Below are 26223 nucleotides of genomic sequence, written 5' to 3' on the forward strand. Positions count from 1 at the left end.
CCCACTCACTCTGCATCTGTCTGATGCCAGACTCGGTCACAGTTGGATTTCGGTGTCCGCTGAGCTCTCGAGTGCCACCAGCACGTGGTGTAGGCTGAGCTTTGAGTGTGGTGCTGCTTATTACAGGTACTTTTATGGTAAGAATGACCCTTGGGCCTCTCACAGCATTAGCTGTGAGGCACTTTGATTCCGCAGCAGCCTTGGGGCCACTAGGATCACGCACAAGGACAACACGGAGAGATCGCTCTTTGCTAAGTCTCTCCTCGCTGTTGCAGGTGTCCAGTTGTTTCTAGGTCCTTGGACCTTTAATCGGGCATGTTTTTGTTGAAAGAATATCTGAGATTCTCTGGGATCTTTAGTTGTGGTTTTGATTGTTAATTACCTGCTTATGTCATTAATAACCAGCCTTTTATTTCATATTGCAACTTTGTATTTTGAACTAATTTAATACAAGAAATTGCAACAGTAGCAGGAGCCCCAGGGGCCTGCTCCCAGGCATGTTTGCCTCCCACCGTCTGTGCTGTTTACACTGGCAGGCGGGCGAGTGAGCCAGGTGCCCCGGCGCCTCCCGAGAGTCGAGCATTGTGCCAGGGGCTTTCCCTGCTCACCAGGAGCCAGTGGCACGTGTCCTGTTATTCTCTCATTTTCCAGAAGGGAGAATGAGCTTCGGAGAAGGCAGCAGGCAGGTCAGGGTGCACTCTGCTTGTCTAGCTGCCTACCCCAAGTCCAAGTGCCTACATACACCCTGACCTGGGTGCCGCCCGGGGCACACTTCACCCGCAGTCCCTGCAAGTGCTTTCCCTCCTGTAGTCAGCCCCAGCCAACAGCAGACACACACTGCCAGTAGTTGGGCCCTTGCCCCTGGTGAGACAGCCTCCGTGTGGTGCCTTTGTGCTCCTGAGCTCCCCCAGGATTCAGCTGAGCCACATCTCCGCTTGGCCTCTGCCCCATCCTGCTTCCTTCCTGTGATGATTCACCCCTGGATTCCTGCCTCAGGCTCCGCTGTCGGGGAGCTAGACCTTTGGCACCTCGTGTGTTTCTGAGTATGTTTCTGAGCTCGTTTCTTCCCTGTGGTGGGCACAGTGGGCAGAAGCATGCACGTCACCTTCTCAGGTCACCAGCAGCAGAGCTAGGGTGCCCTGCTGGCTTCCCCGGGAGGCCCTGGGGCTCCAGGACCTGAGGGCTTGGCAGCGTGGCCTCTGGAAGCTGACATTTCCTGGGGGCTTGCCGTCAGTGCCCAGCCTGGCCGGGAGGGTCCCACACAGAAGACTGCGAGGGCGGGCATCCTGCAATGCCTGGGGCTGCAGCGTGGTTCTGCTTCAGCCGGCAGCGGATCAGGCCATGCCCCAGGGACACGGGCCTGCACGAGCAAGACAAGGTGGCCCAGACGGTTTCTCTGCAAGCCCAGCATGGATGGCAGAGCTGCTCTGGGACCTCAGGCCGGCGTCTAGCCTGGACGGGTGGCACGGCGGGTGCCCAGTGCCTGAGTTCTTGGTGCCCAGCTAAAGCCTCCTGTTGCCTTCTCGTGTAGGTACGGCAGACGGTGACCAGCGTGGTGGGGGGCTGGCTGCTGGACCTGCGCGATCGCTACTCCTTCTTTCACAAGCTCATCCCGCTGTTGCTGAGCAGCCTCAAAGACGACATACCAGAGATCGCGTAAGTGGCCGTAGTGCTGGGGGGACTGTCAGGCCTTCAATTCTAAGGGGCTCAGAGGCCTATTGCGAGTGTGGGGTTCTTTATTCTCTGGATATCTGTCCCCGAGAGCACAAGTCTCTCCTGAAAGCCCACCTTGTCCTCGCAGTTGTATTTGCTGGTTTGTGGTTTATAAATAGCCTTCTGTTTGTAGTGCCTGGGGCGCACATACAGACATCGGTTACGGATGAACCCCTAGCCCCCTGTGGGGAGAGACTTAGGGCCTCATCCGCAGCACCCTCCACCTGGCCTCTGCACAACCTGTTGGCCCTGATGCATGTTGTGCTCACAGGCTCGCGGCCGCCAACCTCTGGGAGAAGGTTGGCCTGCAGTGGCAGAGGGAGAATGAAGATGACCTCAAGGACAAGCTTGACTTTGCCACTCCCCCTCCAGCCCGTCACCCCTCACCAGGTGAGTGCAGCCTTCCCCAGGTCTGCGTAATGGGCGGGGTGGGGGTGGGGGTCTCTATCCAAGGAGAAGGGCATTCCCAAGCTGCGCCGTGGGGACCGGGCTCAGGCGGCATGCTGGCAGAGAGGCACTTTGGCCAGGACTTGGGTCCCCAGCCTCCAGTGTCACTCGAAGCCGTGAGGACGCCTCTGTGGTGCCCTCTCCCCCAGGCCGGCTTTATCCAAGGGAGTGTGTGGGCTGCCGTGGATGCATGGGTCTGTGCAGCATGGTGTGTGGCTGCTGGTGGCAGCAGGCCTTTTAGGAACATGTGGTGCTCTGTCCCCTAGAAGAAGAGCTGCTCTAAGCCTCACCCAAACAATCACAGAGAGTACGCACCCAGGACATAGCTAAGGTGCAGCCTGTAGGACTCGGGTGAGGTAGCCTCATGGCCTCCCATCCGTCCTTCAGGGTGGCTCCCTGCTGCGCTTGAGCACACGCGTGCATGGTGTGTGCGTGTCTTCCGAGCCCCTGAGTTCCATGTGAGCAGTGTCGGCGGGGAGCCTGTGGGAGCGGGCCCCCCTCCCTGCCTTGCTCACCTGCACACCATAGTTCCTTCTGTTCTGGAAACCACTTGTGCTCAGCGTGTCTTCTCATGTGGCCTTGCCTCCTGATGGCACAGTTGGTATGAGGGGAGATCACACAACTTTAAAAAAGGTACAAAAATTAGTTGCTAGCAGGGATTTTTCTGATTTGGTAAAGTCTGACAGTATAACATCTTTTTAAAAGCACAGACATGGAGCACAGGGTGTTATATGCAAATAATGAATCTTGAAACACTATGTCAAAAACTAATGACATACTGTATGGTGACTAATGTTACATAATTTAAAAAGAATAATAATTAAAAAATAAATAAAAATGTAGACATTAGACATAAAGGTTGCTGGGATTTTATTTTTAAGCATGCCCTCCTTGCCTGTGAGGGAAACAGAGTTCTGAAGGCGGATCCTATCCAGCCCCGCATGTCCCCCTTGGCTTCCTGGAGGCGGCGTCTCGCTCATTGTCCCTGGCAGCAGACTGTGCAGGCTTGCTTACGGGCAGTCTTGGCTGGGTTCTCACCAAGGTCGGGATACCGTGACCGGCGTCGGATGGGAGGTCCGGGATGCCTCCCTTCCTGGTCCTGGACAGAACCTGAGGCTGTCTGCTGATAGCTCTGCACGAGTCACTGTGGCTCTTTGCCCGCATGTGGTGTGTGTGCACAGGGCCGTCCTCATGCTGCAGGGACGTTTTTATCTGGTGCTGGCGTGGCGTTGGCTGTGCTGCAGGTCACACTGCAGGTCACACTGCCAGGTCACACTGCAGAGAGGGGCACAGGGGCACGACAGGCTGTCAGTGAGGGACGGTCAGGCTCCGAAGGCTTTTTTCAGTCCAAGCAGAATGAATTTAGAATGAATTCCAATCAAGTTGGCAGGATCTGGGCGCCTGGATGGCTCAGTCAGTTGGGCATCCAGCTCTTGGTTTGACTCAGGTCATGATCTCGGTCAAGGGATCGAGTCCACTGCCGAGCTCTGCTCAGTAGGGCATCTGCTTGTCCCTCTCTCTCTCCCCATCTCCTGCTCATGTGAGCACGCTCTCTCACTCGAAGAAATAAAACCTCTAAAAAAAAAAAGTTAGGATAAGCATATTTCATTATTTGGCTTTTTCTTCTAAAATTATTTTGAAATACAAATTTTCAATCTAAGTTTTCAGATTCTTTTTACACCATTTCACATGTCAGATTTCATCAGCCACTTCCTCAGAATCTTGCCTCTGGCTGCCTGCTTCTGCAAACACATGGCCCTTTTGCTGCCTCCAGCTCCACTGCTGCCTCCCCTCGGGTCCTGTCCTGTCCCCACTCCGCGGCCACGCCGCAGCCCCGGGATTCTCGTCACTATCCTCAGCCTTTGAAGGTAGAGTTTGACAAGCGCATCATTGTGTGACCGCCACTTGTTAAGACCTGGGACATTATTAAAAAAAAAAAAAAAAAGACCTGGGACATTCTGTCAGCCCCTGACCATGTCCGGCCCTACCGCGTGCACTCCATTCTGTCTGTCCCAGGACGCTCTCACATGCATGATGCAGGCTGCCCGTAGCCTGCCTGGCTTCCGGCACTCATGCCCTGAAGCTCTACGTGGGGGCTGCCTTCCTGCTACAGGAGTATTCCCTTTTGTGGATCTTACCTTGGACTGGGAGAAAGGATGTTTGGGTCATTTCTGGGTTGTGATTTCAGACAAGGGCGATCTGAGCACTTGTGTACCGTCTTTGTGTGAACTCAGTTCACTCTCTCGGTTAAGCCCCGGGGAGTGGGCCCACTGGGAGCTGGGAGCTGCCTCTCTTCCCGTCTGTGGCCTTGGCCGGCTGCGGGTTTGTGTCGCACCTGCAGGGGGCAGGGTTCCCATTGGTCCCCATCAGCATACCTGGTCTGTCGGGCGCTCCTGTCATGCTTGTCCCCATCCCTTTCTTGGTCAAGTGTGTGTTCAAACTTTGAATTGGGTTGTTTATTATCTTATGATGGAGTTTTGAGAACTGTTCATACATTCTGGGTAACAGCCTCTGTCGGATCTGTGCTGGGAGCCTTCTCTTTGACTGTCTTCCCTTTGACATTCCCTGCTTATCGGCAGCCAGGGTCTTGGCAGGGCCTGCTCCCGCCTCGCTCCGAGTGGCGTGGTCGGTGAGGCCCCTTCTGCCTTGTGTGTCTCTCGCTGCATGCTTCCATGAGTGTGCGGACGGACAGATTGAGGTGCTGGGCTCACTGCTGCCAGGCGGGCCCCTGTGCTGTCCAGTCAGGGCTTGGTGTGAACATGGGGCCAGAAGTCCAGGTCAGAGTCCCGTGCCCACTTTGCTGGGAAGACAAGGTGCAGATAGCATAGGACCTCATCTGTTACCACACGGTTTGCCTTTCAACAAACACAAGTTTCCTGTTGCCACACGGAAGTGTAGCTGCACTTTTAAAACCCAGCTACGTGCTGGGAAGATCAGAAGGGTGTCATTTACTGTCCCCGAGTCAGTCCCTCCCTGAACAAAGTGCTCTTCTTGGGCAGAGGACAGGTTCATGCTTGGAGAGGATCTGCCCGCCCGTCGCACCCTTGAACTGCCAGCAGTGGGATCAGGTGGTGACAGCAGGTTCCGGGGTCTTTTCTGCTGGAAATTAGCCTCCTGTTAAAACTGTTTTCTTTGGGGATGCTTGAGTGAACAGGGAAGCATCTCTTCATAACGGTGAATGGCTTGCCAGATCTTCTGACGCAAGAGAATAGAGTCAAGTTTTGTCCCCCACTTGAGAAATCAGTGGAGTCCCATTTGAATAGCTTCCATTGTAACTTAGATCTATGCCCTTCAGGGTTTTCACGTTTTCTTGAGAGCTCAGACCTGCTCTGCTGGTCTGTTTCATCCAAGTATTTGGGGAGGGGGGAGTCGTCAGAGAAGGTACATTGTGCAGAGGAGAGATGGGGGGTGGGTTTGCACTGGGGTGAGTGGCGTGAGGGTCTGTGGCGTGGAGTATTACCCACTCGAGCTAGCCTCAGGTACTGGGGAGCAGAGTAGTTCCCTGCTGAGTGCTCAGGAGAGGGGTGAGGCCCCACCACTCCGGCTGCAGACATACCTGGTTTTCTCCTTAGTGAGCCGGTAAGGCCCCCCAACCCCAAAGGGGTGGGTGCAGCTTGTCAGGACCTGTGTCCAGCTGAGCCAGGTTCAGGTTCTCGCAGCTTCGGGTCCTCCTTGGTGACCCTCCCTTATACCCTTCCCGCTGCCCCTCCCCCCTACACTGCGGGGCCTCCATTTCTTCAAGGAGGTCAGTCTCTGGTCATTTGTGAAATACCCCTGCTTTGCAAACAGCTGGAACCTCGTGCAGAGCACCCAGTGTCATCCTGCCTGTTTATGGTGGTTTGTAAATACATAGTATGGGTAGACCTGCCATCTGAGTTCGATAAACTTGGTTAAAAAAATGTGGGTTTTTTTTTGATGATCTGTTTTTCTGCTTGCAATTAAATTATATTTTGTCTAACTGTGCAAAACCAATCCGATCTAATGTTCCATCTGCTTCTGGTCCAGCTTAGTCAGGGTTTTTGTTGACCTCTCCTTGAGTTAAAACTCAGGCACTGTTGTGGGGGCAGGGATGGGGGGTGCAGTGCTTTGCCCATCCGCAGACCACAGCCCCTCTTCCCCTTGAATCAGGACTCATCTCAGGCTGCTGCTGTCTGCACCTGGGTGTCACCTACAGGCCTGGTAACCACCCTCGCCCCCCCAGGGAGGGCTCACACTCCTTGTGAAGGAAGGGGCTGTGCAAAGTTCTTTTGCGCAATGGGGATGGTTCAGTCCTGCCTCGGGCACCTGCCCATATCAGAGATAAAGCCTCAGCTGAGCAGATCCAAAAAATGCCCTTAGGAGGAATCAGGGGCACCTGAAGGGGAAGACAAAGCTCACTTAGGCTTTGAGCAAGGGTTTGAACTCTGACCCTCAGACCTGGGCATCAGAGTTCCCAGAGCCTCTCGCCTCCTGCATATACAGAGTTTTAACACCCAGCTGGCTCTGACTTTCCTTCCCAGCCCACCTTTATAGATGGCATCCCCTTCTCCAGTGACGGGGGACGGCTGTGTTGCTCCTGACCTTCACTGTTGGTTTCTACCAAAGTTAAGCAATTTCTGTTGCCATGATATTTAATTTTGTTTCAATTATGAAAACAAATTGGCTTTACGAAGATTTACATCTGGTCTACTTATAGTGAGAGTGAGCAAAGCTGTAGAACCGCCCCTGGTTCTGTGGGCCGAGCCCGCCCGCCATGCCCGCTGCCCGCCCCCCCGCCGGCTTGTCCGCTGGCACTGTTTCTGCATGCTTGTTGCTTGCGGAAGTACTGCAGTTATGTTTTCAAACAAAAGATGAGGAAATAGTGGTTGAGTTGTAGTTTGGACTCTGGGCAGAAGAAGTTAATCATCGCTCAGGCCTCCGGGGCTTCCTCAGGTTCCCGGACAGACAGAAACACTGACCTTGCTGTTGTTTTCTAAAGTCAACAGTAATCCCATACGGAGAGGCCCTGGATGTCGGGAGACAGGACCTGCACATGTTGCTGGTAGAAAGACAGAAGAACCCAAACATTACAGTGCCATGCCACAATGCAAACAAAACTTTAGGAAAGAGTTCGGGGATTTCTGGAAGTACAGTGGGAACAACCGAAGGTCCAGCACTGGAGCCTGGGTCAGTCAGCAAGCTGTGTTGGTCCGTGCCGAGCTGCAGCGCTCGGCCTGAGCAGGAATGAAATTCAGACACATGCTGCAACACGAATGAAGCTCAGAAACGTCGTGTTTAGTGAAAAAGCTCATTCCTATGAGATCTCCAGCAAAGACGGAACTGTCGGTGGGGAAGGCAGACCTGTGGCTCCGGGGGCTTGGGGGGGAGCAGTGAGGGGCTGACTGCGAGCAGCGTGGGGCCCCTGGCAAGCTGCAAGCAGCCTGAGATTGCGTGTGCACTCAGAATTGGCTTCGATGACATGTAGATGACACTTCGTGAAAGCTGTTTCCAGGAGACCCGTAGAAGCTCTGTCAGTATTAGCAAACTGCTGGTGTTCAGCGAGCGTTTCCTGGCGGCTCCCTGCCCCATAGCACAGAAGACAGCACCTCGGCAGCCCCTTCCCCTGCAGGGCCTCAATCTCTTGGGATGCCCTCGTGTGATGGGCCTTGGAGCCGCTGCACCGAGGCTGCCAGTGCTGCCCAGGAAGCCAGGCACCCTGGTGGTATGGAGCACATCTGGGTTGAACATCTTGAACATGGGAGCTGCTGAGGCTAGTGCTGGGTGTGGGGCTGCCCTGGCCACAGGCCTCTGTGCTTGGCCACCTGACGAGCTCCGTGTCATTGCCATTTGGTTCAGGATGGTTCTAGATGCCAGTAAAATCCTTCTGGCTTCTACCTCCCATTCTGTTTATGTATTCGTGAGGAAGTCGTGTTGCGATAACCACACGCTCAGAGGGAGCGAGGCTTGCTTCTGCCAAACTGATGATTTGGGAAATGACTACTTTGGACACTTCTAGGTGCAGGTTGTTGCCCTACGAACTGAGCGGTTGAATCAGCCTGGTGTTGACTATCCTTGTCTGTGTCTGAGCATGGCTTTGACCTAAATGTAAATAAAGGAAACACTGCCTGCCCCCCCCCACGCCCACTTCCCAGAAACTCTCCCAGGATGAGGAATGGTTCATGTATACATGGGTCATAGCTGTGCGCTGTGTGGAAGCTGCCTGTGTCCCGGGGGCTGGTGGGCACCCCGTGTCCCACAAAGACCTGCTGTCACCAGAGCTGAGCCGCACGTGCTGAGGGGAGAGCGACGGGAACAGCTGGGCGTGGAGGGAGGGTGGGATCCCTGGGCCACTTAGCTCATTGTTCTCCTCGGAACTTCCTGGTAGGTTGGTTGTTTTTTGTTTGTTTTGTTTTTTAAAGATTTTATTTATTTACTTGACAGAGATCACAAGTAGGCTGAGAGGCAGGCGGGGGTGGGGGGTGGGGGGGGGGGGCTGGAGGGAAGCAGGCTCCCTGCTGAGCAGAAAGCCTGATGTGGGGCTCAATCCCAGGACCCTGGGATCATGACCTGAGCCAAAGGCAGAGGCTTTAACCCACTGAGCCACCCAGGTGCCCGGTTGGTTGTTTTTTAACTTTGGTTTTGCATTACATTTTTGGAAAGAAAAAAAAAATTCTTTTTGAATTTTTAAGTAATGCTGAACTAAGTTCATACTCTGCTTGTGGGTAAATAAATATGTGGAGGTTGAGGGGTGCAGGTAGACGTGGGTAGATGGGACAGGCTTCCCGCGTGTCCGGACACTGGGCCTGGTCTCTGACCATTTTTAGGGTTTTGTCCAAGTTATCAGAAATACACAGACTTAGATACAAAGATGTCCATCATAGTGTTAATTATGGTACTAAGAGGCCATAGATCATAATGCTGCTCTGTTCCGTTAGCGACTTGAAATCATACCCTGGATTCTTGAGTGTTCTTTTGGTGCAGTGCTGAACGAGAGCAGTGACGGGAACGTTCTCTCTTTGCCGTCGGGACAGTAGCCCTGGCCCGCGGGTGCCTGCTGAGCGTTTGAGATGTGCTTCATGGGACCGAGAAACAGAATTGTGTTTAAGCTTGATAAACTCGAGCTGTGTGTGGCCAGTGGCTACCATTCTGGAAAGTCCAACTCCGGAGTCTAGAATGGGGAGTGGCTGACTTTTTCTGTGAAGGGCCATATGGTTTGTATTAGGCGTAGGAGGCCACACCCACAGTAGTAAAGTCACTATGGCCCTAGACAAGAGTGACTGAGCACATGTGGCTGCATCTCACGGTCATTTGATTCCCAGAAACAGGTGGGCAGCCAGGTGTAGCTTCTGGGCCTCCGTGTGCTAAGCCTGGGTCCAACAGAACATTGTCCTTTGTACTCCATTATATAGTCAGAACAGTAGCAGCAGGACACAGACCTAGTGAGGCCCTGTGTGTCCTTGCACTTGCCACATGGGCCCTCGTGTCCCCAAGCTTGTGCCACCAGCTGCCCTGTTTCATGTCCCCTCGTCCGACAGACTTTCCACAGTGGATATAGCATCAGGAAGAGTAGTATTGTTTGCTTGTTTGTTAACAGGCGCACATAAACAGCCAACACAGAATCATTGGAACTAATTTTCTAACATAGCATAAAAATAGAAAAGTAACAGGGAAAAAGATGAAGATGGGCTCTCATGGTACAAAGTGTTGCTTTTACTGAACACTCAAAACCCTGACCTGTCATGGTTTCATTTCTTTTTCTTTTTTTTTTTTTTTTAAGATTTTATTTATTTATTTGACAGAGAGAGATCACAAGTAGGCAGAGAGGCAGGCGGGGGGCGGGGAGCAGGCTCCCCGACGAGCAGAAAGGCCGATGTGGGGCTCTATCCCAAGACCCTGGGATCATGAGCCAAGCCGAAGGCTGAGGCTTTAACCCACTGAGCCACCCAGGCACCCCTATGGTTTAATTTCTATCTTTAGAGTTTTTTAATTAAGAATTTCTTATCGGGGCACCTGGGTGGCTCAGTGGGTTAGGCCGCTGCCTTCGGCTCAGGTCATGATCTCAGGGTCCTGGGATCGAGTCCCGCATCCGGCTCTCTGCTTGGCAGGGAGCCTGCTTCCCTCTCTCTCTCTCTCTGCCTGCCTCTCCGTCTACTTGTGATTTCTCTCTGTCAAATAAATAAATAAAATCTTAAAAAAAAAAAAAAGAATTTCTTATCAAGTTTTTATTTTAATTGCAAGGACTTAATGTAGAGTGTTCTGTTGGATTCCGGTGTATGACGGGGGACTCGACACTTGCCTACATCACCCTGTGCTCATCATGACAAGCACACGCCGTAATTCCCATCTGATGCAGTCACCCCTCCCCCTCCCACCACCCTTCTGGTCCCCGTCACTTGGTTCTCTAGAGTTAAGAGCCTGTTTCTTGGTTTGTCTTTCTTTTTTCCCCTTTGCTCACTTGTTTGGTTTTTAAAATTCCACAGATGAGTGAGGTCATACGGTGTCTTTCTTGACTGATTTCACTTCACATAATATGCTCTAGTTCCGTTCCTGTCATTGTAGATGGTAAGAGTTCATTCCTTTTTTTTTTTTTTTTTTTAAGATTTTATTTATTTGACAGAGATCACAACAAGTAGGCAGAGAGGCAGGCAGAGAGAGAGGAAGGGAAGTAGGCTTCCTGCTGAGCAGAGAGCCTGATATGGGGCCCGATCCTAGGACCCTGAGATTATGATCTGAGCCAAAGGCAGAGGCCTTAACCCATGGAGCCACCCAGGCACCCCAAGTTCATTCCTTTCTATGGCTGAGTAATATTTGAGTGTGTGTGTGCACTCGCCAGTATGCATGTGAGTGAGTGTGGGCATGTATGAGTGTGTGTGCATGTGAATGTGTGCAGGCGTGTGTGAGTGCACATGTGAGTGTGGGCAGGTGTGCATGTATGTGAGAATGTGTGTGCGTGTAAGTGTGTCTGCAAGTGTGCGTGCGTATGCATTGCATCTTCTTTACGCATTCATGTCAGTGGATGCCTGGGCCACTTCCATAACTTGGCTAGATAATGCTGCTGTAAACATAGGGGTACTCGTCTCCTGTTGGGTTAGTATTTTTGTGGGGTTTCTTGGTAAATACCCAGTAGTGCAACTGCGGGGTCGTGAGGTAGCTCTGCTTTGAACTTTCTGAGGAAGCTGCACGCTGTTTCCAGGCTGGCTGCCCCGGCTTGCAGTCCCACCAGCTATGCACCCGGCTCCCCTTCCTCCGCACCCTCGCTGATACCCGTCGCTTCTGTTGATTTTCACCGCTGCGACAGGTGTGAGGTGGTACCTCCTCGTGGTTTTGACTCGCATGTCCCTGATGATGAGTGATGTCGAGCCACTTCCCATGTGGCTGCTGGCCCTCCGGTGGTCCTCTTCAGAGAAATGTCGGTTTACCTCTTCTGTCCATTTTTTTATTGGATTGTTTGCTCTTTGAGCGTGGAGTTGTATCAGTTATTTACACACTTTGGATACTAACCCTTTATCAGAGATGTCATTTGCAAATATCTTCTCCCTTCCTGTGGGCTGCCTTTTAGTTTTGTTGGTTGTTTTCTTGGCTGTGCAGAAGCTTTCTGTTGCGAGGCCATTTATTCAGTTATTGTGCTTCTGTTTCCCCGGCCTCACGAGCCAGGTCTAGAAACATGCTGCTGCAGCGTGTCAGAGATGTTACTGCCTGTGCTCCCTTCTAGGATTTTATGGTTTCAGGTCTCATTTTAAGTCTTTCATCCATTTTGAATTTATTGTGTGTATTGTAATAAACTGGCCCGGTTTCATTCTTCTGCATGTCGCTGTCCAGTTTTCCGAACACCATTTGTTGAAGAGACTGTCCTTTTCCCAGTGGGTGCTCTTTCCTGCTTTGTTGAAGGTGAACTGACCATCGAGTTGTGGGTTCCTGCCTGGCTGTTCAGTTTTGTTGCTCTGTTTCTGGTTTTGTGCCGTACCATTCAGTTTTTGATCACAACCATTCTGTAATTGAAGAATAGAATAGAATAATCTAGAATAGAATACTGGAACTCAGTCTCTAGAATTGAGATGCTTCCAGCTTTGCTTTTCTTTTTCAAGGTTGCTTTGGCTCATCAGGGTCTCCCATGGTTCCACACATGTTGTAGGATCGTTTGTTCCAGCTCTGTGAAAAGTGCTCTCGGTATTTTGATGGGGATTACCTGAAATGTGAAGATTAGTACAGGCATTTTAACAATATTTGTTCTTCCAACCCACGAGCATGGAATGTGTTTCCACTCCTTTGTGCCCTCTTCAGCTTCTGTATCTGTGTCTTCTAGTTTTCAGAGGGCATGTCTTTCATGGCTGGGTTTCTTCCCAGATATTTTATTATTTTTGGTGTAGTTGTAAGTGGGATTGCTTTCTGCATCTCTCTCTCTCCACTGTATCATTGTCAGTGTGTGGAGGTGCAGCACTCGTGTGTACCTAGATTTTGCACTCTGTGACGTTACTGAACTGCTGTGTCGTCGGTTCTGTCGCAGCGTTTTGGTGGAGCCTTTGGGATTTTGTACAGAGAGCATCATGTCATCTGCAAATCGGAAAGTTTCACTTCTTCCTCACAATCTGGCTGTCTTTTATTTCAGAGGGTGGGACTTCTGGTGCATGTTGAACAACAGTGGTGACTCTGGACGTCCTTATCTGGTTCCTGCAGTTAGAGGAAAAGTTCCCCATTTTCCCCATTGCGTATGATGTGAGCTGTAGGTTTTCATATGTGGCCTTTATTATGCTGTGCTGTGTTCCCTCTCACCCCACTCTGTTGCGGGTTTTTACCGTGACTGGATGCCGTACTTTGTCAGAAGAGGACCAGATGCTGCTTGTCTTTTCCCTCGTTGATGTCACGTTCATTGATCTGCAAATACAGAACCACCCTTGCAGCCCAGGAATAAACCCCACTTGAGCATGGTGAATGAGGGTTGGTTTTGTTGCTGCTGTTGTAGTTGTTTTACTTGTTTTGTTTTTAAAGTTTTTTTTTTTTATTTGACAGAGAAAGAGAGAGATCACAAGTAGGCAAAGCAGCAGACAGAGAGAGGGGGAGAAGCGGGCTCCCCACTGAGCAGAAAGTGGGATGTGGGCTCGATCCCAGGACCCTGAGATCATGACCTGAGTCCAAATCACGAACTGTCTGATCAACCAGTTGAGCCAACCAGGCACCACAGGAGGTTTTAAAAAATATTTTTGTGGATTAGGTTTGCTACTACTCGTTGCAGAGTTTTGTGTCCAGTTTCGTCAGGGATATTGGCCTGTAGTTCTCTTTTGTGTGTGTGTGGAGTCTTTCTCTCATTTTGGGATCAGGACAGTGCTTAGCCACATGAAGTTTTCCTTCCATTTCTACTTTTGGAATAGTTTGAGGACTGAGTTTTGATTTTTTAAGATCAAACCTTTAATCAAAATGTCTGAAGCCCTTTTTGTAGAAATTGACAAACATGGTAAAATCCCATGCACATGCAGAGGACCTGGGACCACCAGGACTTTGACTGTGAAGAGCCAAGTTGAGAGGCTAGCACTTCCTGTTTCAGAGTAGTCCACGGACCGAGAGCACAGGGTTGCTGGCTGAGGGGCTGGCGTGCGGAGAGCAGCGGCAGGGAGGTCACGCAAACCAAAGTGGAGGCCCACATCCATGGACAGCCAGTCTTGGACAGGCCCCATGACTGTTCAGTGGCGTACGGGTGGTCTTTCAGCATTGATCACTAAAAATAAATAAATAAACTTTAGAAATAATCCGGTTTTTCAGTGGGCAGAAAGAAAAAAAAGAAAGTGCCCCTAAAAAGGGCACCTCACCAACAGAGATACAAGTAATCACGTTAGGAAGCGAGCGTGAAGCCATGGCGGGTACTGCACACCCTCTCAGTGCCTTTCACTGGTGACCGGCCACCCAACTGCGGTTGAGGGCACGAAGGAGCTGAGTCCCTGCCCCGCAATGGGGACAGGAAACGGGGCAGCCACTGCCCAAAACCGCTTGGCAGTTTCTTCAATCAAATGCTGCCTCCTGTGAAACCTAGCAGATGTAGCCACGGGCACTCAGCATCAGGAGCGGCCCCCGTGGCCACACAGGCTTGTGTGCAGTGCTCATCGCAGATTTCTTGGCAACAACCCAGCCCGGGAAGCAGCCTGAGGCCCATCAGCAGGGAACCAACAGGCAGAGGGATGAAGGCACACCGCCACGTGGATGGCCCTGGGATCATCGTGCGGGGAAGGGAGTCGGGCCAACTCAAGTGTGGACCTTGCAGTTCTGCCCAGAGACGGTCCATCTGCAGTGACAGGAAATGGAGCACAGCCACCTGGGTGGGCGGAGAGTCCTGAGGGCCCTGCAGGGGTGCAGGGAGCTTTGTGGTAATGGGTGCATCTGTGTCCTGGTGACACCGGTAGTTCGAGATGTGTGTCCGTGTGTCCAAACTGAGCAAATGAGGCACTCAGTGTATTTTTATTGTGTGTCCCTTACACATCCGTCTCTGTACAAATTTTTTTTTTTTGACAGACAGAGATCACAAGTAGGCAGAGAGATAGGCAGAGAGAGGAAAGGAAGCAGGCTCCCCGCCAAGCAGTGAGCCCGATGTGGGGCTTGATCCCAGGACCCTGAGATCATGCCCCGAGCTGAAAGCAGAGGCTCTAACCCATAGAGCCACGCAGATGCTCCTTTGTACAAAAATTTTAAGCTCAGCGAGGACACTGGGACTTCATTTCTGTCTTCAGAGTTGGTTTGCGCTTAGAAGATCTCAGAGTGAAGCATGTAGGTGCCCCTTAAACAAGGGACGTGTGGTGAGTCTGCTTCCCCAGGACCCATTATGGTTTCACTTGGGAATTTCCCGGCTTGTTCTTTCCACCTCCAGAAAACCGCCCTGTGTTGGGCTGTCGGGAGCTTGTCTTCAGAAACCTGTCCAAGATCCTTCCTGCCGTGTGCCACGACATCACTGACTGGGTGGCGGGGACCAGAGTGAAGGCAGCGCAGCTGCTGGCGGTGCTGCTGCTGCATGCCGAGGACCACATGACGCAGCACCTGGAAGTCATCCTCCGAGCCCTGCACCAGGCTTGTGCCGACGACGACAGCACTGTGGTCAGCAATGTGAGTTGCCTTCTTCTGGTCACATTAGTAGTGTAGCTCCCGTGGCATTCCCCCGTGTCAGGTCACAGGTCTGCGGGTCTGGATAAATGTGAGCCATGTGGAACTGCCACCGCAGCTAAGGTCACATTCAAGTCACCAGGAGATCCCCTTGGGTCTTGGCATCTGTCCGCACTGCCCCTACTCACATCCCCCACCACACAGATTTGTTTTCTGGGCCCATGAAGGGCAGCATGTAAAGGTACACTGTTCAGGGAATCAAACCCCCCACCCCCGTGCCTTCTCTCTCACCACGATCAGACGGATTGCACGAGCGCACTAGCCGCGCCTCGGACAGACAGTCCCTGTGCGCCTCACTGGGGCAGGCAGGCCACTCCCTGGCTCTGTTGGCACTCGTGTGCCCATGGGCTCTACAAGGAAAGCCAGGCAGGGACTCTTGGCCCAGCCCGTGGCAGCCGGCACCTTCTTGCCAGTTCTTGCGGCCACCCGCCCACTGGCTGCCGGGTAGCACCACCACCTGTTTAGACATTGAAGGGGAGCCTAGCTGGGTTGGCTTCCCTTGTCCACCCTGCCCCCTGAGCTTGGCCACTGGACGCCTTTGCTGAGCAATGGGCCACGTGGACCTCACTTTGGTGCATGCAGGGTTGCTCACACCTGCCCGGAGGACATGTTGTGGGCCCGTGACAGTAGCCTTGCACACTGGGCAATGTCCCCATATGATGTCATTTGGGAACATCGTAGAACAGGAATCACATAGCGAGTGTCTTTTAGAGATTGACTGCTGCCCGAAGCCCGCTGTTGTGACCACCCCGCATGGGGCCATGTGTTCATAACAAGCCTGGTCACTGGCAGCAGAGGAGGGGCGTGAGGCCCCGCTAGGATCTGGCCATCCTGGGAACCAGGCCCCTGCAGAAGCTCTAAGGGCCATGGGGACTTACTTCCTGTGGCCCACACGTGGGGCAGACCCTCCACAGAGCTGCGTGTGCTGCGCTGGGAGCCCGGCAGGCAGGTGCAGGAGGGCCAAGGGCTACACAGTGGGCAGCCAGTCAGCCCCGGCCTTCTCCCGCAGTGCACCAGGTCTGCAGAGCTCATTGGGGCCTTCGTCAGCCCGGAAGTGTTTCTGAAGCTCCTCTTATCCATGCTGAAGAAGTCGCCCTCCCCCTCCAGCCTCCTCGTCCTTGCTTCTGTCATCCGAGGTTGCTCTAGGGAGGCCCTCCAGCCGCACCTGAAGGTCATCGCCACGGAGCTGGCCCGGCCCCACATCTGTCAAGGGTCTGAAAATGTAAGCTTCGGGAAGGGAGGCAGGCGGAGTGCATGGTGGGGTTGGTCCTCTGTGCAGGGGAGGTGGGCAGCGCCCGCACCCTGTGCGGCGCTCTGTGCCTACCAGGTGCTCATTATCAGTAGATCACCAGGCCCACGGGAGTGGCAGCCAGGGTCCTGCCACTGACACTGTCTTGTCTGGGGACCCGTGTGCCTGCTGTCTACTGCTCTGTCCCGTCAGTGGTCATTCACATTGAAACTAAACACCTGGAAAGTGCAGGTCCTGCCTCACGAAGACCACCTTCCACGTGCCCAGTGGCCACCATGCAGGACAGAATGGGATCAGGCTGGCCCATGCTGGGAACGGGCTGCGGGGCCACAGCGCTGGGTATCCCGTGGTCAGCACCCGTTCCTGTCCCCACCATTGGTCCTCAGCCTCTAACCACACTCGTGTCCCTTGGCATTGTCATGATGTGCTCAGAACAAACAAGCTGACAGCTGGGAAAAGGGTATGGGAGTACACACGTGGCTACTCCGTGTTCTCTTTCTTCTATGTTGGAGCAGTCTGGGTGATAGGCTTCGAGCTTTGGAATAATTTATGATTGTTCGCTACTGAGAAAAAAATAAGGACTTTGTTTTTGTTTGGCTGTCACAGGCTTCAACCCTGTCATCCTGTAAGCACTGGGTGTGGCCTGCTCCTCTGTAGGGAACGGGGGTCTGCGCAGGCCGCTTCTCTGTCCCCTGTGGTGCAGGCTCCAGGCCCCACAGCGGTGGCTGGGGCCATGACTGGCCTGGAGGTGGGGGACCAGCTAGTGTGTTCGGGCACGGCCAGGCTCCAGGACGCTCTGCATTGGGTCGTCTGGTCCTTTGGCTTCGGATGACAAGGGGTTCCTGTCATGGTTGCAGATCCATCCTCAAGGCTTCTTAAAACACAGCGAGTGGGGAGTGGGGCCGAAGTGTCAGAGAGGGAGCGTCCAGGAACCGTTCCGTCTGCTGTTGGTGCTTGTAACATGTTTTGCCTTTTCCCAGACCCGTTTTTTTTTTTTTTAAGATTTTATTTATTTATTTGACAGAGAGAGATCACAATTAGGCAGAGAGGCAGGCAGAGAGAGAGAGGAGGAAGAAGCAGGCTCCCTGCTGAGCAGAGAGCCCAATGTGGGACTCGATCCCAGGACCCTGAGATCATGACCTGAGCCGAAGGCAGCGGCTTAACCCACTGAGCCACCCAGGCTCCCCCCAGACCCGTTTTTAACATCATCATCCAACCCCTGTGAATTCTGCATTCTTACTCAGGGTCGGCTGGAAAGGAGTCTGATCCCTCTATGTACGCTTGTGAGCCAGAACCTTTCCTTTTCCTAAAAAGCTAAACTTAAAATTGGGCTCTGTGCCCAGCAGGGAGCCCAATGCGGGGCTTGATCTCACAACCCTGAGGTCATGACCTAAGCTGAGATCAAGACTTGGTCGCTTAACTGAGTGGCTACCCAGGTGCCCCTGTAGTGATGTTTGAAACAGCAGGATCATGCTTAGTGTCTCACCGGACGTGTTCCAAGCTCAGATTGAGGAACCAGCCATAGTGAAAACCCTAGATGGGCATTCTGTCCCTTTCCTCACAGACTCAGACATTTGGCAAAGGGGACGAATGCTCGGGTTTAGGCAAAGGCACCAGATGCAGCCCTGTTCTCCACGCAGCAGGAGAATCTGGTGTGGCCAGGGTGGCATGGGAAGGAGAACGAGCTTCCTGCCATTGATTCCCAGGAGCTGGGAAGACGGGCTGTGGACGTTTTTCAAGAACACGTGGAGGTGTAGAAACTCTCTGTCAGCCAGACAGAGGTGCCCTGAGGGTGCATGCCAGGCCTCGAATCATGGGGCCTCCTGTGCTGTGGGCGGGGTCGCGGCAGGTGCCTCCCCAGGTGTGTCTGGCCAGCGCTGCACCTGGGGCTGAGCTGAGGGAATTGGATCCTTTCCTTTGAAATGTTTGTTTTGTGACAGGTAACTGAGCTGAGGAAATTGTTTGATACCATAAGGATAACTCATTTATTCCTCTTCAACGAACAAAAGCCAGGAGTGCAGGGGCGTGGTCGCCATAGAAATGTCAGCCTCTAGCACTTTCTCCCCTGAAGTTTCGACAACATCCGATGACACTGAGTTTCAGGAGCAGAAACTAAGACGTCACTTTGGAACCTGTCGCCTCCCCCTGCCTTTGTCTGCCTCTGGGGTGCAGGCGGAGGGGAACATTGTCTGCTTAAGTGGAAAGAAAGCCATGAGCGCTGAGGCCCAGTTTCCCAGAGATGGTGCCATGCTCCCCGCAGGAGGGGACAGCTGGGAAAGCATGAGGTTCCTCGTGGGCTCCGGGGCCCGGTGTGGCCCTGACAGCCAGCCCACTGTAAAGGTGGCTCCCGTCTCAGGAGCCCAGTCCCCTTTTAACTGAAAGTGACTGCTCCGTGAGCATTTAGTACAGGTCATTCTAGACACGAGCTGAAATCACATCCTCAGCAACTGGGGGGCCACCCATCCATGCCTGAAGGAAATTGGGCTGTGGGACAAGTGAGAATGTGAATTAAATACTGGTCTGGCTTCCCTGGGGGAGCTGGACACCAGTGCCGTGGCTACCTCCCATTCCACACGTGAGCTGTCGGACATGCGCAGACCATGCTCCTCCGTGATCCAGCATGAATTCTTTTTTTGAAATCCTGTGATTTATGTCACTTGTGCATGAGCCACAGAGGTCCAGAACCGCCTCTGGACTGGCCCCGTTAGACCGCATGGGTACACAGCTCCAGTGTCAGCCCACTGCTCCGTGACTGCCAGCCCAGCCTTTCTGTCCTTTGTGAAACCCCATGGGACACATACGTGGCGGGACATATGAGAAGCATATGTGGACACGGCATTAAGGAGTTCTGCCCCACAGTTGATGAGGCTGAAGTCCGGGAGGTGAGCGGCTGGCTGGATGGCCCTGGCCAAGATGCCTCCTTGTCCCCGTCCATCAGGAAGCATGTCCTAAACCACAGAATCGTATTTATTTTTGTTTAAACTTCTCAGTACAGAAAGACAAAGCAGTAGAGAGAAAAGTGGGTGAAGCCCCACCCCCGCCCAGCCTCAGCAGCCATGGGCTCTGGTGCTCCTGTTCTGTCCACTTCCTCTACCTTTTCTGTTACCCTTGGGGGCAGGCTGGGAGGGCTGGGTATTTGCAGGCAGCTCTAAGATGCCCTGTCGTTTCCCTTGTGAATTTTACAGGATGTGTGGCTAATGCATAAGAACTTCTTTAGGGGCGCCTGGGTGGCTCAGTGGGTTAAAGCCTCTGCCTTCGGCTCAGGTCATGATCCCAGGGTCCTGGGATTGAGCCCCGCATCTGGCTCTCTGCTCAGCGGGGAGCCTGCTTCCTCCTCTCTCTCCACCTGCCTCTCTGCCTACTTGTGATCTCTGTCTGTCAAATAAATAAATATAAAAAAAAAAAAAAGAACTTCTTTAAATATAACCAAGAGACTGTTAAGCACTTCTTTCTCGGGCCATGTTCAGATTCCCCTGGAAAAGCACACCATGAAGTTTTCCCATGAAAGAAGGCACTCCTGTGATCCGTGTGTTTCAATCTGTGGCCCTAGTGTGCTATGTCCTGTTGGTGTGGGCCCTGAGGCAGGGGGTGGCAGGATGGGAGGGAGCAAGGGGGAAGGAGCTGGGGGTCCCTGGTGTGGGGTTGGGGAGGAGGCTGGACTGGGGGAGGTGGGGCGCAGGGTAGAAGAAGGGAGCGGCGGGGGGCTGGCATGGAGGTGAGGAGGCTGGACAGGGGGCAGGGGCGCGGACAGGAGAGTAGAGTAGGGGAAGGGAACAGGGAGGCCCTGGGGCGGGGGGGTAGGGGGAGGCTGGACTCGGGGTGGGGGGATAGGAGGGCAGGGTAAGACAAGGGACCAGCAGGGCCCATGGGGGTAGGGGGGGATGGACCTGGGGAGGAATGGGGGGCTGGATGGGGAAGGGAGTACGGCAGCCTTGGGGCCAAAGGCGGCAGGACCTGGACAAAGGTGTGCAGAGGGTCAGGGAGGGTGGCAGGGGGCCCCAGGGGTGGGAAGGGGGTTTGTAGGGGGCATATGTAGGGGGAGAGCTGGCTCACGGTGTTCCCTGCCCTCTTGACAGCGCCTTTACGGGGAGCGCGTGCTACTCTGCGTGCAGACATTGGTTTCCGTGTGTCAGGAGGACTGCAGGGGGTGCAGCCTGCAGCTTGTGGAGGTGCTGGTGACCATCCTGGCCTTCTCGGCTGCCACGGGCCTCAGCGACAAGGTGAGCTATGCAGATGATGGAGCTCATGCTGGCGGAGGTGCTCCTGTCTGAGCAGATGGAATCTCTGTCCCAAAATCCTCCTGTTCTGGAGCCCAAAGCCTTGGGCTTACCTGACTCAGCCGACGAGCAAGGCGAAGGAATATGGGGGACATTTGGGATGAGTCGCTCCTGAGGTGGCCTGAGGGGTGCCCTGGTTTCTGGAAAACTCCCAGCTGCCCGCTTATTGTTGTGTCTCAGAGGGACAACGGCTGCTGACATGCGAACAGGACGGGAGCCCGTCCTCACCTCTAGTCTGTGTTAAGATACGTGCGTGACTAACAGGGAAGATAGCATCGTGATTTCCTGTTTTATCACAGGCTGGCTTTACAGAATTACTTCTGTTCCTTCAGCTCTGGGTCTGAGCTCTAGAAACTCTGCTGTCCAGGTCCCCTGGGTTCCAGAACCATCAGGAGCACAATGTCTTGCCTCCTCTCCAGGAGAGTGTGGTTTTCCCTCTAGCTCGCGCTCCCCAGCCACAGGCAGATCTCTCTCTGGGAGCTGGCCTGCATGATGGAGAAGCGCCCAGGCACTTCCATGGGACCTTGTATCCAGGAGGCCCTCTGGTTTCCCTCTCCCTTCTGGGTCCTCTGAACTTTGTTTTATTTCTTCAAAAACAGCCTTTCCAAAGAACACATATTGTAGCAGGCCCCTTGTCACTACAGGACCACAAAGCAGAGCCTTGATCTGCACACCCGAAACCCGAGGGAAGGACACTAGCCAGCTGTCAGGTTGCAGACTACGAGGTGGCTCCTGGCCTGTCTCCTGTCCCCTCCACTTCTGTACCCCAGGGGACAGTTGTCTCCACAGGAAGACAGGTCTCAGAGTGATCTCGGGCCAGCAGACTGTGTGTCTGCTCTGGGCGTGCCTGGCATTGTGCAGGACAGGGGCACAGTGGCTGGATCTCTCATAAATGCACGTCTGTCCCCGTTATTTGACAACATTGGCGCGGTGAGCATAGTGGCTGTCGGGGGGCACCTGCAGTGCTTGGTGGAGTGTTCGAGGTTGGCCTGAGCAGCTCTCCTTCTCCAGTGATGAGGATGGCTCTCCATGGGGGCGTTTGAGCCTCGGGAGCAGGGTTTCCCAGCCTGTGACTCGCACATGCAGGTTCAGGAGACCATGGACACGCTGGCCGCGGTGCAGGGAGTGGACGGCAGCCAGGACCTCTACCAAGAGCACGCAGGTCCCCTCCTGGAGCAGCTGGCGGCTTCGCACCAGGACTGGACCGTCCATTCCGTGGAGCTCCTGCAGTTCAACGTGCTGCTCACACATGCAGGTGAGTCCCCGCCATGCCCAGGCTGCTTCAGACCACGAGGGAGCAGCAGTCTCGCCCACCCGGGGGGAGCCAGCACTGTGAGCACCAAAACCTTCATTTTAAAAATGCCAAGAGCATTGTTTTTGAAGAATGTGGCTCTTCAGAGTCTGCCATGCGTTTGGTTTCGGTGTTAAACCTTGAAGGTGTGATTTCTCAGGCCTCCTGTGTCGCCCACGTTCTCCAGATATGCTTCAGCGTTGTTGCACGTAGTGCAGCAAACAGGAGTTCTGTGTGGTCTTCCGGGCCTGTCCCGCCCAGCCGCGGACCATGGAAGAACATTCCCTTGGGCAGAGCTTATGCTCACACCCATGCCTCCTCCCTGCCATGTAGAGATTCCTCTCTCCGACCGGCGGTGGAGAAGGTTTCACTGGACTTACTTCATTTTAAAAGATTTTTTTTTTTAAGATTTTTATTTATTTATTGAGAGGGAGGCAGTGAGAGAGAGCATGAGCAAGAAGAAGGTCAGAGGGAGAAGCAGACTCGCCGTGGAGCTGGGAGCCCGATGTGGGACTCGATCCTGGGACTCCAGGACCATGACCTGAGCCGAAGGCAGTTATCCAACCAACTGAGCCACCCAGGTGTCCCTAAAAGATGATTCTTGAAAAAAAACAACAAAAATCACTGTCAGACCCTGACTGGCAGCTTTCCTCTGCAATTTAGAAAGCGGCCGGAGGCTGCAAGCTAGTGAGCCATTGGGGCTGATCAGGAAAGGCTGGGCCATCAGCCAGGTACAGGGGTGAAGTGGTAGGAGTCAGGCAGGGGTGTAGTGGCCACGCTTGCACTTTCCCTTCAGTGAACCAAGTGTTTTCTCAGAGCGTGAATATAGTGTTTTTGCGCCCTTGGTTTGAATGTATCCTGTGTGTTCTGGAGGGGTTCGTTTCCAGGTGCCCAGTGACCCTAGTGGCGCGGGCACGCCCAGGACACGCGGGGCGGGGCGGCGGGCAGGGGGGCAGGTTGCTCTGCGGCTCTCCAGGCCCATGCAGTCCTGGAGGTCTTCCTGCTGGAGCTCAGATCGGCCCAGCTTTCCTTCCCATTAGTGTGGACAAATGCCTTGCAGTTTGGATGGGTTTTTTTCTTCTTATTTTTATGGAGAGCATCTAACAGACTTGATGTGTTAAAAATGCCTAACTGGTTAGGGTGGGACCGGGCATGAGCTGGAAGCGTGTTTACAGGAGGGGCGGGAAGACGCTCCCTGAAACTCCTTTGTCCTCTTGCGGCTGCATTTTCTCTGTGTCGTGTGACAAAGCGCGAGATCGTGACTACTGAATGACCACACCCTCCTCCTCCGGTGAGAGTCGGTGAGAGTCGTCTGGACCTTGGCCTTCGGTGCATGTCAAAGGGAGATAGACTGCAGGGTGTGAGAGCGAACACAGGGCACTTATCTGTGGTGCAGGTGTCCTGTTCCTGAGCCACGTGTCCCGTCTGGTCTTGTTTCTCTTTCTTCCCCGAAACTCACACCTGGCCTTAGGTTAACCATGGGCCTTGCTTTTCCATCCTCTTTTTTTTGTTGTTTTTTTAAGATTTTATGTATTTATTTGGTCCAGAGAGAAGGAGACAAGCAGGGGGAGCGGCAGAGGTAAAGGGAGAAGCAGGCAGAGAGCCCGATGTGGGGCTCAGTCCCAGAACCCTGGGATCATGACCTGAGTCAAAGGCAGCTGCATCACCGACGGAGCCCTCAGGCACCCCTTGTTTTTCCATCTCGCATCTTTGACGCTGGGTCTGAGTCAGAGCATCTGGGGGGACTCCACTTGCTTTGCTTGTTCTTGGGCTTGTTGCAGAATGAGCTGGGTGGCCGGGAGGGGCCCTATTGGTTGTGGAATGCTGTGAGGGCCTGCCTGGGCGTGGGGGGTCTGCTGCGCTCCCATGACCCGTGTCCCTGCAGTCAGAGTGCGTGTCTCACCCCAGGGACTGTTTATTCCAATCACGACTCAGTGCGATTCCAGATACTGAGGGTCACTCCGCGTGTCTGCAGCCCCTGCTAGCTCAGGGGACCTGTACCCGTGCCCACCCAGCAGCAGGCTGGAGAAGAGCAGCGGCTGCCAAGTGTAGGGGCAAATATTAAACACCTTACGTGTTCTGAATAATTTATTTTGGTTGATGTTTAAAATATTACTTGACTTGAATTTTTTTTAAAACCTGGAAAAAAAGAAGGAAATAGAAAGTTTCCACATTGAATGATTTGCATGGTTTGGGAGTTAAATGGTTTCTCTTATAGTGACACCACAATCCGGAAGGATGGGAAGGTGATGGGACAGGCTGTGGTCCCTCCTCGGAGTCTGCGTCCTGTGGAGGGACCCACCAGCCTGGCCGCCACAGGCCATGTCCCCCTCCGTGAGCAGGAACAGCGGGGACTGGGTGTGTGTGTGTTTTCCAGGCCCAGCCCTGGGAGGAGTGCTACCCCAGCTTGTGCCCGCCCTCCGGAGCTGCCTCCAGCCGGCCAGAGACCCCCAGATGCGCCTCAGGCTCTTCTCCTCCCTGTCTCGGGTGCTGCTGAGTGCCCAGGAGACCGTCAACTCCCAGGGGTAGGTTTTCCCAGCCTCCGGCCTCTGCAGGACACTCTCCGACGGAAGCGGGGATCACCCCTGGGCTGTGGCGCCGGCCGCCCTCCCTGGGTAAACAGACGGCTCCGGCAGTGAGCGCCCACCTGCGCAGATGTAAAGTCAAAGTCATTTTTGTGCAGCCATTAAAATTCCAGCAAATGAAGAGGTTTTAGGGAACATTAACTTAATGGTTTATGTATTAGGTGTTCTGGTTTTAAAAGTCTTTCTAACCTAACAGAGTGGACTGACTCCCCGTTGGTGGTTAAAGTGTTAGAAGAAACTTCTGTCCACGCAACCACGTGAAGAGCCCCCAGCGTGATGATCTGCAGGGAGGGAGGGGACAGCAGGGACGCTGGCAGGAGGGAGGGGCCCACTTAAATCCGCGGCAGCACAGAGGCCTGTCCAGAGCAGAGTTGGGTGCTGGGAGGGGTGGGTGCTGAGACATGCGGGGATCCTGTCCCCTCGGAAGAAGCATGTCTGTTAGGAGCAGCTCCCTCCACGCCACTAGCATGCCAGGATGCTTGCTGTGGGCTCTCCCGGCCCTTCGAATTGCAGGGAATTCCACGTCCTGCTTGTTGGTACAAACTCCGAGCCTTCAGGGGCCATAAAATCGGAGTGCCACCCTGGGCAAGGCTCCATGTGGCTGAGCTGGAGGGAGCATGGGCATGGTTTGGCGGGCTCCTTAGAGCCTGTGCTCCCCTGCATCCTCGTGAGGAGCTGGAACAGCACCCAGACAGCGGGAGCCCCGGGGGTGCCTTGCTGACCCTCTGCTGCCAGCATGCCCCCCGCAGGCCCCGCTCAGAAGTGGCAGAGGGCAGGTGCTTGAGAGGGCTGCCCTGGGTCCTCAGTCTCACGAGTTATCTGATGGGGACAGGATGTGGCTTCTCGGTGTGAGGAGGTGTTTTGTGGGGCCCTCCATGGACGGAGCTGGTCCTCCCACAGAGCACCCCAAGCATGGGCCGTGGGTGCCAGCCCCTGGCGCATGGCCTTCGCTCTCCAGGGCGTCTATGGACGTGTGACAGGCCTTCCTGGCCATCACCCAGCTGGCTCCGCTGGCTCCTCGAGGCTGACTGAGGACTGGGAAGGGGTGATGGTGATGGTAGGAGGTCGAAGGTGGCCGGGGTCACAGACCAGTGTGCCCATGGTCTCCTGGGATGCGTCCTCGTTCCAGCGGGGACCCACCCACCAACCCACGTGCGTCTTGCCATGCTAGGAGTCCCCATTCCAAAAAGTTGGGTGCCAGGTCTTCCTCCACAATGTGTCCCTGCTTCCTGCATGGGTTCTGACTAACCCCGGCTGTGTGTGGGGCCTGCTTGTCTTCCCACGGCCGAGCACAATCTGACCAGTACTTAGCCTCTGCTCTTCCAGCCACTTGACGTGGACACCTGTCGGGGGTCCAGGAGGACGGCTGTCAGCGTTAGGTCTTTCTAAGGAGACCTCTTGTGAATCACTTTGCAAGGAACAGCAGTTCTTTGCATGGAAGTTAAAGCACATTGGAAACCTAATCCGTGTGTGTGTGTGTGTGTGTGTCAGTCAGAGAGAGAAAGAGAGAGAGAATTTAAAGCACATTGGAAACCTAATCCGTGTGTGTGTGTGTGTGTGTGT

The 26223-nt window shown here is 53.9% G+C and overlaps 1 protein-coding gene across 2 annotated transcripts in view; it reads left to right on the plus strand.

Annotated features, from left to right (window-relative positions):
• The window catches only part of DNAAF5 (dynein axonemal assembly factor 5), a 45414-nt gene that overhangs the window by 8863 nt on the left and 10328 nt on the right, over positions 1 to 26223 (plus strand). For both annotated transcript variants that reach the window (XM_059414248.1, XM_059414249.1), the window contains exons 3-9: positions 1532 to 1656; positions 1985 to 2103; positions 14969 to 15201; positions 16268 to 16480; positions 20584 to 20727; positions 21871 to 22039; positions 24453 to 24600. In XM_059414248.1, the coding sequence (XP_059270231.1) occupies positions 1532 to 1656; positions 1985 to 2103; positions 14969 to 15201; positions 16268 to 16480; positions 20584 to 20727; positions 21871 to 22039; positions 24453 to 24600 (1151 nt within the window). The remainder of the gene's footprint in view (positions 1 to 1531; positions 1657 to 1984; positions 2104 to 14968; positions 15202 to 16267; positions 16481 to 20583; positions 20728 to 21870; positions 22040 to 24452; positions 24601 to 26223) is intronic.

Source organism: Mustela nigripes, chromosome 11 (assembly GCF_022355385.1).
Source record: "Mustela nigripes isolate SB6536 chromosome 11, MUSNIG.SB6536, whole genome shotgun sequence".
NCBI lineage: Eukaryota > Metazoa > Chordata > Mammalia > Carnivora > Mustelidae > Mustela > Mustela nigripes.